This window comes from Octopus sinensis, linkage group LG5 (assembly GCF_006345805.1).
Source record: "Octopus sinensis linkage group LG5, ASM634580v1, whole genome shotgun sequence".
Lineage (NCBI taxonomy): Eukaryota > Metazoa > Mollusca > Cephalopoda > Octopoda > Octopodidae > Octopus > Octopus sinensis.
In genome coordinates this window covers 55,025,343-55,044,714 of record NC_043001.1, presented here as the reverse complement: position 1 = coordinate 55,044,714, position 19,372 = coordinate 55,025,343, and the positions used below count along the sequence as shown (strand labels likewise).

General features: G+C 36.6%; 1 protein-coding gene across 1 annotated transcript in view; it reads left to right on the top strand.

Annotated features, from left to right (window-relative positions):
* The window catches only part of LOC115212070 (vacuolar protein-sorting-associated protein 36), a 36,048-nt gene extending 16,883 nt beyond the window's left edge, over positions 1-19,165 (top strand). Inside the window, exons 6-13 of the mRNA XM_029780879.2 lie at positions 188-310; positions 1,932-2,009; positions 2,671-2,805; positions 5,197-5,262; positions 10,346-10,410; positions 12,059-12,143; positions 14,649-14,725; positions 18,105-19,165. Coding sequence (XP_029636739.1) covers positions 188-310; positions 1,932-2,009; positions 2,671-2,805; positions 5,197-5,262; positions 10,346-10,410; positions 12,059-12,143; positions 14,649-14,725; positions 18,105-18,204 — 729 coding nt within the window. The 3' untranslated portion in view covers positions 18,205-19,165. The remainder of the gene's footprint in view (positions 1-187; positions 311-1,931; positions 2,010-2,670; positions 2,806-5,196; positions 5,263-10,345; positions 10,411-12,058; positions 12,144-14,648; positions 14,726-18,104) is intronic.
* The last annotated feature ends 207 nt before the right edge of the window (positions 19,166-19,372 follow it).

The window sequence follows — 19,372 nt, the reverse complement described above, 5'->3', positions numbered from 1 at the left end:
GATGATGATGAATTCTTTTCTTTTCTTTGTTTTAAGCAATACTTTATTTCCACTAAATTTTAATACCTACATTCCATCTGACATGTAAAAATATAAAATGGATGTAAAATCATTAGAGGAATGAAATATGAAATATCTATGATTTATTTAATGATTTTCATACAAGAAACATTAACTTGTTTTGCAGGTAACTTCTCCACGGCACCGTCCTGGCATCATTGGCATAGAAAGAGCTATCCAAAAGAAACAAGAGGACACAGATAAAAACATCTCACGAGCTTTTGAAGATTTGAGTAATTTGATTGAAAAAGTAATCTTTCTCTGAAAAAGTTCTCCTTTTATCTTTTACTTGTTTAATTCATTGTACTGCAGCCATGCTGGAGCTCTGCTTTGAAGGGCTTAGGCAAACAAATAAAAAAAAACTTGGCCCTGAATCATTTTGCAAAACATTATTTCCAAAAATTAAAATCAAAGCTTCTTTCTCTACATGGCTAAAGTTTCTCACTTGATGCCAATATTAGAAGTTTGATATTCTTGGCTCTTCAACTTCATTTACACCTGAAGAATTGCACCAAATGTGTAGTTTTTGCTTTTGTTTGTTGTTCTCTAACAGATTGGACATTTATATATAATCTTCAGTAGCTCATCACACTATTTCATCCAATTAATGTTCTTAGCTGTTGCCATTCTATTCTTATGATTTTCTTAGATTTTTGACTTGAGTGTGTAGTCTTAATATTGGTTTCAAATTTTGGCACAAGGCCAGCAATTTTGGAGAAGGGGTAAGTCGATTAAATCAACCCCAGTGCTCAGCTGGTACTTATTTTATCATTTTCCAAAAGGATGAAAGGTAAAGTGGACGTTGGTGGAATTTGAACTCAGAACGTAAAGACGGACAAAATGCCACTAAGCATTTTGCCTGGCATGCTGATGGTTCTACCAGCTTACCACCTTGTGTACTCTTAATATTAAAGACAATAGTGAATTAATTAACTTAATATTTGTTGTTTACATACAAAATTTTTACAAGAACCAATCAAATTAACAAATTTAAGTTAGTTGCCTTACTTCATTTTTAGTAAGAGATAATAGTGGCTTACTGAACTTATAAGTAACATTGAGGGATTTCAGTAGCAGCCTTCATGCTTCTGAGAAGATAGACTGGATGTCTTGCAAACAACTTGCACATGCAAGTGCTACCAGTCAAAAACTCCACATACCGGAAGCCAGCAAGCGTATGGGGTCATCAGGAGAGAATGCGTGTCGTTTCGGGGCCTACCTCTCGACGGCATCAATGCGCACCGGCCCCCCCTCACTGATATGAGGCCTCGCTTGCTAGATCAGCAATGTATGTATATAATGTATATAAATTTAATGTATGTTGTTTAGTTAATTAGTTTGCTTAAACCAGTGGTTCTCAACTAGGGTCCATATAAGATTTTTGGGGGTCCACACTAGCAAAATAGTAAACTGGAGATCCACATAGTATTTTGAAGGTCCTTGAAAAGTTTTTATGTAGATGTATGTATTGCAAGAAGTATCTAAGTTTTTTTCTCTAACGTTTTACATAGTTCAAACTATGCAAGTTAATGTGTGAAAAACAAAATAGGAATTTTGAAAGAAGTTTCTTTAAAACTAGTTTTTAAACAACAAATGACTATGGAGTCCACTAGAATAAAATAGTAAACAAAGGGTTCCATAGATAAAAAAAACAGTTGAGAACCACTAGTTTAAATCATCCTAGCTTAAACTGTACTGGAACCTCTGTTTAATAGTTAAGTATTCGACTGATTAATTAGAATGTATCATCAATCTATAATCCTTATTTAATATCTATTGTTATCTTATCCCCTCCATCACTCCACAATTATCATTATTGTAAAAATACATTTTTACAGATCTTAACATGTCTGGTTTTTTTCAATCTGCAGGCCAAAGAGATGGTGCTTATATCGAATATGATTGCCAATAAGATCAAAGAGAAACAAGGGGATGTAACTGAAGATGAGGTAAGTTAAATATTTATGTTTTACACACACACACACCTATTTTAGTGTTGTTTGTCTAAAATCCTGTTGTTTATATATGTTACTTCAGCAGTAGTATTTGGTCAAAAAAAAAAAAAAGATAATCTCTGATCCAGTTTAAACACTCCACAAGTGCTACTCTCACACACTTGATGGTGCTGCAGTACATGCTGCCTCGGCAATGGTTGTGTCAGTTCTTTGAAGGTCTGCAAAACATTGAAGGTGCTTCTATGTGGGCATTCAGTCTGCTAGAAATACCAGCAAAATTTCCCTCAAACTATACCCCATCTCAGTAAAGGAAGGATGCATGGAATAATATAATTCTAAATATACTGTGTTTGGCAATGAGATGAAATAGCCATGACTGGAATATGTTTGATTGATAGGTCTACTTGATCAAAGCTCAATGATGGTGGTAGAGGTGTGCTTCTGGCCATATTTTGTGTCATTTTAAAAATCATTTTCAATGTTCATATATGAACATCTCAAATTTCTTGTTTCTTCAATTCTCCAAAATTTAAAGCATTGCAGTTTTATAAAACAATTTCTTATCTATCAATTTCATGATAACTTTTTGTATTCATAATTTGGTTTGATTTTTCAGTTACATTATTTGTGTTCTTTATTTTATGATTACTTTCAGACCATTCGCTTCAAGTCCTATTTACTGAGTATGGGTATACCAAATCCTGTCACCAGAGAGACACATGGAACTGGTGACCGTTATTATCTCCAGTTGGCACAGCAACTTAATGACATCTTGAAAAAGCCAATTGCTGTATGTTCAAATTTATTATTAACAACTGTTTTATTAATGTTCACTTCATGCCAACCCAGCATAGCTGTGTGACCACTCTACATTCCAGGTTTCACACTAAACACTTCCTCCAGAGTAGTGGTTCCTGACATTTTCATTACCAAAAACTCCTTTTATTCAAATTAATTTTCTCACAGATTTTTGAAATATTTGTCTACTCAGTAAGCTAATTTTATTAACTAACCTGCAATTATATGTAGCTGTATAATTTAACATTTTAAATTAGAATCTTTTAAAGTTTTAACCTTGCTAACTCTATTGTCCAGGTTGGTAACTGCTGTTTTCTACAACTGCAATCTGCTGGAAATCTTTCCTTGTTGATATATTTCCTGCAAATTGTCGATCTGAATGTCAAGTGCTTAATTCTCATCAGTCTGAGATAGTCTGCAAAGAATTTGCACACTGCACTCTTCATTCTAGTTAGTGTATGACTCCACTCCTCCTCTCACCCTTTGTATGTCATCTTGTTAGGTGAGATCTAACATGATCTTATCACTTCTGTTGGAGTTTTTCCTGCTTTTCTTTTGTGTCAACTATATTTACCATCCACTGTCAGTACTTTCAACACCCTTACAAGGGAGCCTCTATGCAGTTGCTAAACATGCTAGAAAGAACAACCATATCTCCCTTAAGTCACTTAACATATGGCATCCTGTTTCCTGCAATAGAGTTATTCAAAGTAGAATACAATGAGTAAAATAGTAGGGACATCTGTTTAATGCTTCAATCACGTTTGTAAATTTACATAGAAACAGAAGCAAAATTATCCTTTTTGGATACAGTATTCAACTACCCAGCTCATGGACCATGGATATAAACCCAGTCCAGCTTATTTACTATGAGTTCTAATATATGACAGAAAAATTTCCAATGTTAGTATTTTAAATAGCCTGATTACTTTGCTGAGGAAGTCTAGTATAAGTGAAACATATATGGATTTGTCAGTGTACTTAGAGTTCAGGTTCTCTTCCTGCTGCATGTTTCATCTAAATTTTAATCAGTCTACACTATGGTCTCCTCACTGTTCTCTTTCTTGACAAAAATTGTTACTAAAGATAATGTTTTTACTGCACATTATATATTGCATTTTAATTGGTTAAAATCGTTTTTTGATCAACCTCCCCCTCCCACACTTTCCTACATCCTACTCTCTCTTTCAGCCTTCTCCTGTTTACTGTATCATCATTGGTATTCTACTACTAACCCCAACCCTTTTTCTCTGTTGACTTCTACTCATCCTACTCACCCAGCTCATGCATCATTGGCCATTTCCAAACCTTTATTCACCATTCACTATATCCACCTTTCAACCCTGCCCAATCTTTACAGTTTGTAGTGTGATGGAGGAAAAAGACAACAGAAAAAGAAGCAAAAGGGAGAAAGAAATACAGAGACCTTACCTGTTGACCGAGGCAGGATGAGCGACCACAATCAAGATAAAAACATGTCCTTCCACACTCGCCATCTCTCATCGAACTGCCCCACATGCTTTGTGCCCAAGCATGACCCCGTGGCTCTTCTGTCAGCCCCTGCAGTCTTCCATTTACCTCATCTGCAATCCTCTCCCCCCAACACCACATAGCTCATCACAGCCCATAACACCACAAACACCACACAGTTGTTGCCTACTTCCCCTCGCCCATTCTCTGCCTCTCACTATCTCATACACTCTTGCAACTTTCACCCACCCACCCTCCCTCCTGGTTTCTCTGTTCCACTCACTTCTTCTCTGAGATACCTCATCACCACTATTTTTATCTCTTTTCAACTTCACTTGATCACTTCCACCCTCCCTTCTAAAATGTGAGTAGCTTTGTAGCTTCTTTACTGTTTGAAACAGGTTCTACCCCTTTCCTCATACCCCTCATTTCCTTGTGTAAAGTCATGCTCTCAGAGTTTCATTGTCTTGCAAGCTGCATGGCAATTTTAGTAGTACTAGTGGCACAAAAAAAGCATCCAGTACATGGTTGGCATTAGGAAGGGCATCTAGCAGTACAAACCATACCAAAGCAAACACTGGAGCATGATGTAGTCCTTGGACTCATCAGCTCCTGTGAAACCATCTTACCCATGCCAGTATGGAACATGAATATAAAATGATATGATGATGATGGTGAAGATATACTAAATATATTAGTGCACACTTAAATATATGTGTGCTGTAGGTGAAATAGATACCATACTATTTACTGTGTTATTCAAGAGCCACTTGTCTTTCTATCTAAGAGCAAGTTTATCTCTTATCCACTCAATGTATTAAAAGTGAGGTCTAATCACCTACCAGGAAGAACCCTTTACTGCTTTTATAGACACTTAATTTGCAAGAACTCATTACCAATTTTATGATTCCAGGAATGTGGTGGAATGATGACACTCACCGATGTCTACTGCCGAGTTAACAGAGCTCGTGGAATGGAGGTAATATTGGACTTCGTATAATTTTCAACTTAATAATTATGTAAATGTTGATTGAATACAAGGTAAGCTTTCAGTGAGTTAAATCAGTGATGCAGTTCCTATTGTTACCTGTCATCAGAAAGACATAATCATCAAACTACTAGTGCTTCCTCTCACAAAATATCTCAGATAGTTCCATGTCTAATTCAAGTGGAAAAGAATGAAGACAAGAAACCAAGATAATATACATTGTCCATCATATACTATTAAAATTTCATTGTAAAATATCGCTGGAGCCAGAGAACTTATAGAATTGTAGTAACTCAAACCAAGTGTGTGTTGGTTTTGTTTTTGTTTTAATACACTGAACCACTACAGAAATTTGAGACATGTGTGACTTTGAAATATATTTTAATTTCATTATGTCAGAGATAAGTTTGGATAAAGCTGATGAAGTCCATTTCTTGGATGCACTTTGACCATGGTCTATGGGTTGTGGTCATGTTTTCTGGTAGTGGGTGGATCCAGCACATTGAGATTGTAGGGCATGACATATTCAATACCGTGTATACCCTCCCTGGGTGTTCAAAATGGCCATACACCAACAGTACATGGAATGCATGAGGTGGTTCACAAAAGCCATTGGCACTTGTGCCCACACCATGATGAAATCTGCATCCAGTTCCACATGAGTTGTTGGCCTTGTGATCACCTAGTCCAGCTATCTTTGGATTTCGTCCCACAGGTGTTCAATTGGGTTCAAATCCGGGCTGAGAGCTGGCCATGGCATGGTTCTGATGTTGTGCTGATGCAGGAAGTCCATGGTGACCTTGACCATGTGGGAAGGAGCATTTTCCTACTGGAACATGTGGCTATGGTGACATGCGAAGAAGGGCATGATGTGAGGTCTTAGGATCTGGTCAACGTAGCACTGTGCTGTGATGCAATTCCCTCTACTTGCACCAACATTTTGGAACACACGGGGCCCATTTCTCTGATTCAGGCCTATAGCACCCCAAACCATGATGCTTTAGCCACCCCATGTGTCTCTCTCCATGACGCATGTATCTCTGTAGTGTTCCCTCCTATGCCATACCCTCACTCTGCCATCCGAGTTGGAAACACAGTACCAGCTATTGTCAGAGAAGACTATCGACCTTCATTGTTGATGCCACCAATGTCGGTGCTGTAGTTGTGTCTGACGGTGGCAAGTGATGAGTACAGGCCCGCAAGCAGGACAACAGCAACACAGGTTGTTGGCGGCCAGTCAACATCATACCGTGTCGCCGCTGATGGGTCACTGTCCAGTGCCAATGGTCTCAAGAGCTGACATGCTGGCCAGTCTGAAGCAATCACAGAGGTGTTGCAGGTGGATGACACGATCCTGCCTAGGTGTGGTCAACTGGGGTAACCCTCTGTGGGCATGGTCTGCAGTGCTGTTGGTGGTGTTGTATTGCTGTTGCAGGCAATAGATGGTGCACATGGACAGTGTAAGCTTTTACAACAACCAGGGCATGCTACCCTGCTTGCAATCTGCTGAAAGCTTGTTCTCTCTGTTCTGCTGACAATTGGGTCATAGCTGATGTGGCCAAATTATGAATGCCAGGAATGCATTTCAAGTTGGTTTTTATACCCATAACCTCCACAAGATGCACGTGCATTTCGGTTTTCATGTCAGTTGTTTGTGACTGACACCCATGGCATTCAACACAGCTGCATTTTGGCATCTCAGTTCAAGGAAAGTTGAAAGGTTACCTGCAATTTGGGTCTCAGCCATAAACCAGCATGTCTTGAAATATTTACTCTTACATCCCTGAAATAAATTTCATATAAAAATGACATTTGAAAAAAATCATGTTTCTTTTTGCAGTTCAGTGTATGTGCACGTGGCTTTCAATCCAATCAGGATTTTATGCTAAGGATATAGTATTTCCTAACCAGTGGTTCTCAACTGGGATCCATATGGCCCTTGAGGGTCTATATAAGATTTTGTCAATAAAATTTATGTGCCATAAATTACTTATACTTCTACAACACACAAAATGTTCTAATGACTGGCATAAGTGCTAGTGGAGCACTAAGAGCACTATCAGAGCATGATCGTTGCCAGAGCAGCTAACTGGCTTCCATGCCGGTGGCATGTAAAAAGCACCATTCGAGTGTGATCGTTACAAGCGTCGCCTTACTGGCACGTGAAAAAAACATTCAAGCAAGGTTGTTGCTAGTGCCGCTGGACTGGCACCTGTGCAGGTGGCACGTAAAAAATACCATTTGAGCATGGCCGTTGCCAGTACCGTCTGACTGGCCCTCGTGCTGGTGGCACATAAAAGCACTCTCGGAGTGGTTGGTGTTAGGAAGGGCATCCAGCTGTAGAAACTCTGCCAGATAAAAATTGGAGCCTGGTGCAACCATCTGGTTCGCCAGTCCTCAGTCAAATCGTCCAACCCATGCTAGCATGGAAAGCGGACATTAAACGATGATGATAATGAGGATGATAATGATGATTTAATTATAAAAATACAGTAGGATGTTTTTCATATACATATCAAATAGTTACGGCAGGTCAGTAGAGTAAAAATAGGAATCCAAGGGGTCCGTAGGTAAAATAAATGGTTGAGAAACATTGCTTTAAATGCATGAATGTGAAGAGGACATAACAAATAAGAGGTGTCAACTGCTGATACAAAGAAGCTAAAACAAAGTACATTTATTTGGGAATGGAACACAGATCCTTGACGCTGACCTTCAAAAATTCACTATTTAACCATGTTGTTGCTTATGTCTTGTAACAAACCAATGTAAAAGGTTATGTGGTCAATTATCCTGCTGGAAATTGTAGTAAAATCTTCTTCAAATTGTATCCTACTATCATAAAAAGGGAAGGCCACATTAGATAATGCAATCCTAGATACATAAAACAAATGGTAAACTCATACCTGGAATGCCTTTCGTTATAAGTCTTCTTGGTAAGAAATGACTTAGAGTTAAATAATGACAAGTTTGTGTCTTGTATGCTCAGTACAAAATATTGCCTGGTTTAACCTGGTCTTTGGAAGCCGTTTACCCTTTGTGGGCTGGTGGGGGTCCCTGGAGACCCCAGCAAATTTTGAAAGTTATGCAACTTTTACATTTTCTATTTAAATGATTTTATACCTCATGACTTTTATCATCAATAGTTTATGCATGCACATACGAATTTTGAGTTTAAAATTTCCAATCATATGGATGTTATAGCATAAAATATGACCATTGGGGTCCAAATGGACCCCATTGGCCTTCTGTGAAATTATTTTTTTCTGTTCTTTTTTCAGATATTCTGATGAACTATTAAGTCAATTTTCTTCGTATTTGTACTTGTATGAATCTATATACTAAATAATTTTGTTTTATTTATATTTAGTGCTATATGTATAGTTTATAAAATTATAAAAGATATTGATTTCTTTCAATAAAGGTATTTTTCAGACAATAAATTATATTTCAATTCCCCTCCGCTAATAATTACAAATATTTACCTGTAAATTGCTAAATTTCTTGTTCTGTATTATGCACTCATATATACAAGATTAAACAAATATTACTTTATGGATAGTTCAGAAATGCGCAAAAATAAAAGGAGGTCCCTCAGGACCCCAATGTTCTTTTGTGTAATTCCAACCTCACTGCCCCACAAAGGGTTAACAGTTCATTCTATTGCAAATATTGGACCAGATTTCTGGTCTGACAATAACTTCATCCAATCTTGGCACACATGAAAAATGTCACGAGTGCTGTTCTTCTGATTAAAACCTTTAAAATGAAGTTTAAAAAATGTTTTGCCTCAAATATCTTATCAGCTGATTTATTTGTGGTGAGACAAATCAAACAATGACCAAAGGCATCCATTTATGAGTTAACCATATAATTTTTCTGGGCCACTGTTTGTCAAATGTGTGTTGGTGTGTGTGAATGTGTCTTGTAGTGATGTATATTGATGACAAAATTGATTGTCCAGTACTTTTTGAGTGAAAACCCTTTGTGATATTTGTTCCACCTGAGTTGCATAGACAATCCCTTGGTATCCCACTTATTTAAATGTTGTGTACAAGTGATTACTCTGTTGTAAACTGTAACCAGTGATGCTGTTATTCACAAAATATGAAAGAAAGTGTTTAAATGTGAACAGAACATTTATTAATTTTAAGGTGTTGCAACTGATCATAGTCACAAGCAGTTCCTCTTTCTGTGGTGCCTACTTGCTGCTAATTAGGAGGAAATGTTGTGTGCTGTGTTGGCCATGAGTTTGTACAGCAATGGTGCTGGTGGCACCGCATGAACCATGGTTGTCCATTAGCATATGGACTCAACCAGTTGTCACTTAAAAAGAAAATATTTGTTAATTTTTATTTTACAAATGGAAGTGATAACTATGAGTGGCTGTGTGGTAAGTAGTTTGTTTACTAACCACATGGTTTCGGGTTCAGTCCCACTGCGTGGCACCTTGGGCAAGTGTCTTCTACTATAGCCTCGGGCCGACCAAAGCCTTGTGAGTGGATTTGGTAGACGGAAACTGAAAGAAGCCCGTCGTATATATGTATATATATATGCGTGTTGTGTTTGTGTGTCTGTATTTGTCCCCCTAGCATTGCTTGACAACTGATGCTGGTGTGTTTATGTCCCCGTTACTTAGCGGTTCGGCAAAAGAGACCAATAGAATAAGTACTGGGCTTACAAAAGAATAAGTCCCGGGGGTCGAGTTGCTCGATTAAAGACGGTGCTCCAGTATGGCCACAGTCAAATGACTGAAACAAGTAAAAGAGTATATTGTTGTAGCTTAACTTCAGGCCACTTCTAATTGAGTTGACAGTCTTATGATCAAAGTTATTTCATATGTAATGATATTGTTTTTTTTTTTTCTAAAATATATTCCTCAGTATCAAATTCAGCCCCTCAATATCAGATGTATCCTTTTTCAAAGATGTTTGGGTGGGATTTAAGGGAGGTTTGGCAGCTATTGTTAACAGGCCAAATGACCATATAGAGACTGTTTGTAAATTCTTTTTATATCTTTCATTATATTTCTGACATTTTATCTATTGGTTTACAATTTTTTCGTTTGTTTCAGTTGTTATCACCTGAAGATTTGTTACATGCTTGCGAAATCATGGAATCCTCTGATCTAGATATCAGGTCAGCCAATTGTTGTTATTGTTTTCTTTTCATAGCTCAAGCATTCTCATCATAATTTCTGTTAAGAAATTTTCTGGGAATATTATTGTCGTCATCGTCGTCTTCTTCATCTTCTTCTTCTTCGTGGTGGTAGTGGTGGTGCTGCTGCTGCTGCTGGCGGCGGCATAGGCTAGATGCTTTGACTGGAGCTGGTAAACCAGAGAGCTGCTGCAGGCTCCAATCTATTTTGGCTTGGTTTCTACAGCTGGATGCCCTTCCTAATGCCAACCACTCCACAGAGTGTACCAGGTGTTTTTACCACATCACCAGCATGGATGCTTTTTACATTTCACAAGCATATTTCACAGGCACAACTACAATTTCTTCTCATGCACAGCAGATCACCAATAGTCTCAGTTATTTGTCATCACATACCCTAGCCACTTGTTGGGATGATTTCAAAAATATTAGAAAGGTTGAAATAATCATGAATAATAATAATACCCATGCACTGTCCTACCCATGGATGCATGGAAAATGGACATTAAACAACGATGATCTCACACACACACACAAAACTTGAATTGGAAAGTGTGGGTTCCTACAAGTGAGATGCTAGATCATACAATGAAAGATTCTCTTGTCACCATTTCTAGAGGTGGTATGGTAGGCAATATTAAAATTCCTCACTTTTATCTAGTTGTCATACTGCTGGCTTTATAGTTCCAATATCTCTCCCTGTTGCTTTGACTCATTTAAGTCTAAGCTAAACCTCATGTGTATCAATGTCACCAGTTAGGGAGCCTACAAAGGTCATGGCACTTACTAAGCCTGTAAAAACAGCTTGAAGGTGTATATTTATAATATTTAATAGGTTTAATCTGCAATCATCAGGTGTTTTACGCCTGGTTGTGGACATTCTCAGGCTGGATTCAAACTGGGAACCTTTATTTCTATACAGATACCTGGTGTATTGTCTGTGTCTATGTGGGCTCTCAACCTGCTTGAAATAGAGCAAAATTTCCATCAAATTACACTCCATTGTCTTCATATGTGAGGGACACATTAGATAATGTAGTTCCAGATTCCTTCTAAAAAAATGAGATGGTCATGGTTGGCATGCCTCTGATCATAGATCTGCTTAATTGGAGTTGACTTGGTGCTAAGCAACAACACCAATAAGAAAGCCTACTATCTTAAAAAAGAATGATACATTGAATAACATAGTCTTAGATAATTGAAAATACTGGATAGTCAGGATTGGAAGGTCTTTCCCTATTGGCTGATGTCTAAATCAGTAGAGCTTTGTATCGGTTAGCTTTATATTTCATTTTCCCAGGGTTGATAAAATAAAGTACAAGTACTGGGGTTGGTATAACAGAATATTCTTCTCCACTCACTGCATTGCTGCTGTTGTTGCTCTCCAAATCAGCTGATTGAGCAGATCTATGATCAAAGGTGTTGAAGCCATGATTGTTCTCTCATTTTCTTCAGGTTTAGTCTGTGTAGGACCACATCATCTAATTTGTCCTTTCTCTTTTTAAGGCTGTAGAGTGTGATTTGAGGAAAGTTCTGTTGCTATTTTGTGCAGATGGTTTGCATAATTTGTGACTGTTACAAAAAATTTTGAAATTATCATCAGTTATACTTTCATTTGTTTTTGCTTCAGGTTACGTATTTTTGACAGTGGTGTTATGGTGTTACAGAGTCAGTCCCACAACGAAGAACAAGCCATTGAGCGGACTATAGAGATGGTGAGTATTAATTCGAATTTAGGAAGAATTCTATTATTGTTGTTGACAGATTCAATTATAAATGTAACATTAAGATTATCCCTTTTGCATTTAAACCAATGGTATCTGGCTCAAATGCTATACCAGTTTTATGTTCAAACCAGCCAGACCTGGCCTCTCATAACTACCTTGCAATGTTATTTAAAAAAATAAACAATCACATCATCAAAATCTCAAAGCTACAAGATAATGGCTAATTTATTCAAAACAATGTGAATAAGAAAGCCTTACGTTTGAGTGAGTAACCTGAATGCTAAGTGGGGTTAAATCTTTTCTTGCATGGCCACAACCATATTGGCTGAAACCAGTCATAAAGTATTAGCTTCGTCTATAGAGATTGTTATTTTCATCCATTTTTACCACACTTGCATGGGTAGGATGGCAATGTCTTAATAATTGTTGGGGCTTGGTATCTTATGCCTTCCACAGCAGAGAAATCAACCATTCTTTACGTCATATGTAAACAAACATAAGTTAGTTTTTGAAGCATTGAAATGATAATGATGTTTTTATGGGTTGGTGCCCTTCTCATTGATAGCTAATTTACATCATGGTTTGGTTGCATTCCATTGTGTCATTGATTCTTCCCTCTCAAGACTAAAAGAGTTTTCTCAGTCATTTGTTATATTTACATCCACATGATGTTTTGATTGGTTTGGTTTTGATCTTCACATCTGTTATCTTATTCCTAGAGAAATACTTAATATTGGACTGGGTTTTAACTAGGAATCTTAATATCTGAACTAAGATTAATAATATCCTTATTCCCTGGTTCATTGATGTAATGTACATTCCTAGTTTGAATTCACCCCAATACACATCCATGAATAAGACAAAGATCAAAACAATTGAAACAGTGTATATGTAAAAGTTTAAGGAAATTTCTCATCTCTGAAGATGAGATTAATAGTCTGAAAAATTAACTTTAATAACCATAACTCAGATATTTATCACATCAACATCATCTTCATGTCTATTAACATTTACTTTCTCATAGATTTGATAGATCTCCTGCACAGTATGTTGTCAGTATGTTGAAAAATAAAACATTCTGGGTTCAGTCCCACTGCGTGGCACCTTGGGCAAGTGTCTTTTACTATAGCCTCAGGCTGACCAAAACCTTGTGAGTGGATTTGGTAGACGGAAACTGAAAGAAGCCCATCGTATATATGTATATATATGTGTGTGTGTGTATATATGTTTGCGTGTCTGTGTTTGTCCCCCCAACATAGCTTGACAACCAATGCTGGTGTGTTTATGTCCCTGTTACTTAGCGGTTCGGCAAAAAAGACTGATAGAATAAGTACTAGGCTTACAAAGAATAAGTCGATTTGCTCGACTAAAGGTCGTGCTCCAGCATGGCCTCAGTCAAATGACTGAAACAAGTAAAAGAAAGAAAGAAAGATTTAATATATTGCATGCATTAAGGCATCACTGAGGACAGAGACAGAATCATTAGGATGCTGGGTAAGATGCTTAGTAGCATTTCATCTGTCTTCATGTTCTGAGTTTAAATTCCATCAAGGTTGACTTTACATTTCATCCTTTTGGGACTGATGAGTACCAGCTGAATACTGGGGTCAATGTAATCGACTTACCCCCCCCCCCCAAGTTACTGACCTTGTGCCAAAATTTGAAATCATTATATTGCATGCATTCATACTTGTGCTTGAATTAGTTTTCAACTATCTGTCACTGGTTAATCAATCATGCAGTGAGCATGATTGCTCTTATCAATCCAGTCAATCTTTTATCATGTCATCTTTAATATCTGGAAATAAGTTAATCAGAGTCAATAAAAACACCAAGAAATGAGTTTGTTTAACTACAGATCAGTTCTGATAGAGTATATCCATGATCAGTGCCATTCATTTTGTGACCAACTCATCTTTTTTGAGGAATTGTGTATCTAGGATTGTATTATTCAACTTATCCTTTTTTCTTTTAAGATAGAAGAGTGTAATTTGAGCAAGTTTGGCTGCTGCTACTTCTAAGCTGAGCATAGAAGCTCTTTTGCTGGTTTGTGAGGTGTGTTCGGATGAATTTTAAATGAAACATCTAATGAAGATTCCTGCATACCAATATGTCCAAAGCCTTTATGTTGTTGCTTGACCTGCTAGAAATAGCAGTCAAATCTCCTTCATGTTATAAAATGCTTTAAAAAAAAAGAACATATTCAATAACATAATATTAGATAACCACACTATGCCTGGAAAAAAATACAGGATAGTCACGACTAAAATGCTTTCAATCTTAGTCTTCTTGCTTACATCTGACTATTGTTATTATTATTATTATTATTATTGTTATTATTTTTATTAATGCAACAATGATCATGATAAAGCTCGTAGCTATTTAAGTTTCTCGTGATATGAAACAGAATATTGAAGAATTAAAACTAGATTTGCTGAAGTTTACAATTTTCTGAAGAAACAAAATATAATGTATTTGGATCTTTATTTCCAGGTGGAACAGAATGGTTCTTTAACTGCTGAAGAACTCTCACAGTGCATCGGTGTTTCAGTCATTTTAGCCAAAGAAAGGTAAGGCTTATACAAAAAGAAACCTCAAACCATTTTTCCTTATTCATTTTCTTTAGTGATAAGCAGATTAGAGACAAATCACTAGACTAGAATCTCTTGTGTATTTTAGAGGGTTTTTTTTTCAAAGAACATTGTATGACAAACCAGTGCATCACACACATCTATTTCAGTTTGCTGCTACTGCTTATACCAAAGGTTACCAATTTTTTTGATTTTGAAGCACAAAAATTATTGGTGCATGGAAATTAAAAAAGAAAACAGCTATATTTTATATTTAAAAATTTGGAAACACTTATGCCTGTCCCCCACCAATATCTCCCAATTTTTTATTTTTTTCCCAAAAACCAACATTTTTGGCAACGGGGATTCCGGAAAAATGCCAAAAATCGACATTTTTAAATTCCCCCCACTCTAAGTTCTTCATTTTTTACGTTTTTCAGAAATTTTTTCTTTAAATATGCAGAAAAATACAGAATTATACCCCTCCTCCTCTCCTTGTAGTCTATGGCATTAACAGGAAGTTTTGAAACCCTTTTCGCCATTGCGCAAGCGTTGACTGCGACTCTAAAAGTGAAACTTTGGAAGTGGTGTGGTGATGGGTGGGCGACATGGGGGAAAAAGGTTTTCGGAAGTCTTTCCAAAAATTTAGAAAAAACATCGAAATCTTTTGGTTGCTTTATATTATTTATCATAAAATGTATAACAAAATCATGAATAATATACTTTTTTAAGATTCTCAGTCATTAGTATGGACCTCCTAAAATTTATATTTTTAAAAAATCTGTGGCATACCCAGATACCCCTCACAGCATAACCAGTGTAATGGAATATACCATTTGATGTACCATGTACATGTTGATACACTAGTGAGATATACCTACTTAACATCTACTATTTAGACTTTTATGCACTTGTATCTTTTCAACAATAATATGTAAGTTCTAAATTATTCTGTTTACTTTTTCATTAAATATCCTGTATTTGTGTCATTAGTCATAGATTTCCAAAGGCCCAGTCATTGGTTCATTGCATTTTCTATGGCAAGTGTGATAAAGGAATGTCTGTACAACTTGGTGGAATAAATACCACAGGGTGCTTAAGTTTGATATAGCAGTTTGTCAGTAATTTCTTGTTAATGTGTTTTTATCATTCACCTGTTTAGCTGTAGTATTCTGCTGCTGTAATTAAATGAGAGCAGAACTGTATATCTTTTCAATTATGATGCCAGTTATCTTTCTCACTATCTAGAACCACTTCACTTGACAACCTTCTTCCATTTTTTTAATATTGTTCCTCTCCACTCACATTTTACATTGATCACGCTACCATCTTTGCTACCAAATTATCTCTCCTTCTCAATTGAACCTCTTCTTCTTGACTTGCCCATATTACCATACATCTCTCACTTTCCATATGCACTTGCTCTTTTTCTCTACGCACAATCATGCAACCTGACTACACATTATCTCCCATTTTCCCGTCTTTCTGCTGTCTACTGTGTTGTTATTATCATTGTCGTTAGCATGCTGGGTGAAATGCTTAGCCTCATTTTGCCAGTCCTTATGTTCTGAGTTCAAATTCTGCTGAGGTTGACTTTACCTTTCATCCTCTCAGGGTTGATAAAATAAGTACCAGTTGAGCTCTGGGGTTTGATTTAATTGGCTTAGTCCTTCCCCCAAAATTGCTGGCCTTATGCCAAAACTTGAAACCATTATTATTGTTATTATTATACTGCTCCTCTTCATTGTCTTATATTGTCAATCAGCACCAAATCCCCCTGATCTTCCCACTAACTCATATTTATCATTAACTCTACCCACCACTTCAACCCTTGTTCATCATTCTGAATCTCACCTCCATCTCTTACCATCCTTCGCTCTCTCCATACTCTCTTGCTACTCTACCCAAACTACCCTTGTTGTTCTTCTACCCTTCAGAGCTTACCCTGATACCTTGTCACCGCCATTTTATGTTTCTTTCCAAATCACATCAATTATTCCACCTCTTGTATAATGTGAGCTGCTATATGTCTCCTCTACAAGAAACCAGTTTCTTGCTGAGGGAGAAGCATTGAGTGATTGACTCTGTGTGTAATGGGAATTATGATCTTATGTGTAAGGCAAGTAATTTCTTTTGAAATCCATCAAAGAGTGGTGGTCACAAAATTGAAAGTGAGGACCATCATGTTAGTGCTCATGTCTGAAGAATGTGAACTCAACATTGCAATGATTTTCCAGTGCTATTACTACTTAGCAACAATGCTTTATACCTTCCTGCTTGTGATTATCATTAATTGTTAAGACTGCAGTATCTACAACAAAACCTGAACTAGCAGACTATCGGCCAGCCAGCCAATTATTTAGCTGATTGTGGCTTTTTTAAAGGCAGTCATAATCAGTGCCAGGGCGAGGGAAAATATTAGTGATAGATATAAAATTATAAAAATCTTTTGACACTATTAACCATAAATTAAGCATTAAAGGGATGAGTACTTTTACATCACTGATGCAGTTTGGTGGGTGAAAAATGATTCTGAACTTTTTATTTCATAAATAACAATTTTAGATAGGTCTCCTGATAAGACACAAGCCATCTACTTACTGCTTGCTAAGTGACCACATTATCAGTTATACAAATAGAGTTCTTACCATTCCTCAAATGAGGAACTATAAATCTATTCTGATATTTAACAACTGTAATATTTTATCCCTATGAGATAATTTATCAGTCACTTAGTGCTTGCAGGATAGGTTATACTACTGTCTAGCATTGCAATATGCTTCAGTTTGAGTCAATGCTTTCATCAATGAGCTTTTTGCTTTTATTGGTCTCAGGTTGGCTCAAATGTTTAATATTAATTTACATTAAAAGAAAATCTTATTAGACCATTCATATTTCCACTTAAAACAGCCAATGAAGGAGCTTGTATATGACTGCACAGATTACCAGAAATAGCAACCTAATAACCTTCAGATAACATTCTATCACCTTTGAAAAAAAAAAAGAACACAGATAAATTTTTACTAGATATGTAAAAACGACTGGATGGTCATATTTGGAACTCCCTTGGTCATACATCAATCAGAGTTTGCTTGGGGCTAAACAACATCAAAGGAGCCTCTATGTTCTTACTTGACCTGCTTGAAATAGTAGCCAAATTTCCCTTAACTCATATCATACAGTCTTAAAGGAAATATTTGAAAATGTACTCCTTGATATACAAAAGACTGGATGGTCATGGCCAGAACATCTTTGATCATTGGTCTGCTTGAACAAGGTTGGCTTGATGCAAGATAAGAACACCATGCAGTTTTTGTACCTAGTTGAAACAAAATCAATAATTACATTTTTGCTTTAATTTTCTTTCTTTCTATTTCAGATTGCTTTTCACAGAAAAGTTTGGTGGGATTTGTCGAGATGAATCTATTGAAGGTCTGAGATTTTACCCAAACAACTTTCTCAACAATGAGATGAGCTGAGCCAAGGATACTGCATTCTGATTTGATACATTTACCTAATATGGAATTATCCATGTCTGTTTATACTATAAGCATTCAATCAACCATGTTTATTTCTGTGTCTTGTTTGCATTATGCTGTATTTAATAAAAATGTACCATGTATGCAGTTGTAACAGCATTTCAGTGTTATTAGTCTATACAAGTCCCATGTATTGAAACCTTAATGAAATTGTTTGTATTGTTGCTGTATAGTTCAAGGTCAACTCCTATCGAATAGTGTCATGATCAGTGACATTCCATCCATGATCAACCTGTCTTTTTTGTTTTCCCAAGCATAGTTAATCATTATTGTCCATGTTTTTCTAAATACTAGTCAAAACAGGAAAGAGCAATGTCATTGACCTTTTCAAACACTCCTAGGCTGTTGGAATTTGTGCAGCTGATGCCAAGATTGATCTTCTACAAGACATATGAAGGCTAGAAGGAGGGAACCAGGGTGTAGTTAGAATGTTACCAAAGCATATATTTGTGTGAATGATTGTTGCTAAAGCATGTTTTTGTGTGAGTGATTGCTGCTGATGTTTAACCCCCAAATCAACCCTCAGAAAGCAGACCTACGACCAAAAAAATTGTAGCTATTGTCTTTCTATGTATGTGGAACTACATTATCTAGCATTGTTTTTTTTAAGATGTCAGTTTGTAATTTGAGGCAGATTAGGTTTAGAGATTTCAAGCAGGTTGATTGTCTATGTATAGGCTCCACCAATGGCTCAAAATGTCTGTAGATGAATGTGTGTGATGTCACAATAATTGAAATGTTTATAGAACACCTTTATATAATATTCCTCTGTTATGAGGTTCATCCTATGTGATGACAGTTCTCATGCTGTCTGATCTTTTTTTACCTATTTAATGTCACACAACACAATCCTATGTGTTGTCACTAATACACTGTTTCAATAAAATGTTATAAGCCTTTATCAATACTGTTTCATATTCTTTTTCTGTATCTTGAATTTATCTTAATATTCTTTCTAATTTTAAGGTTATCAAGTTCGGTGTGGTGGTGGTGGGGAGGTTAAAGTCTATTATATCGACCCCAGTGCTCAACTGGTATTTATTTTATTGACCCTGGCAGGATGAAAGGCCAAGTCGACCTAAGCGGAATCTGAACTTGGAATGTAAAG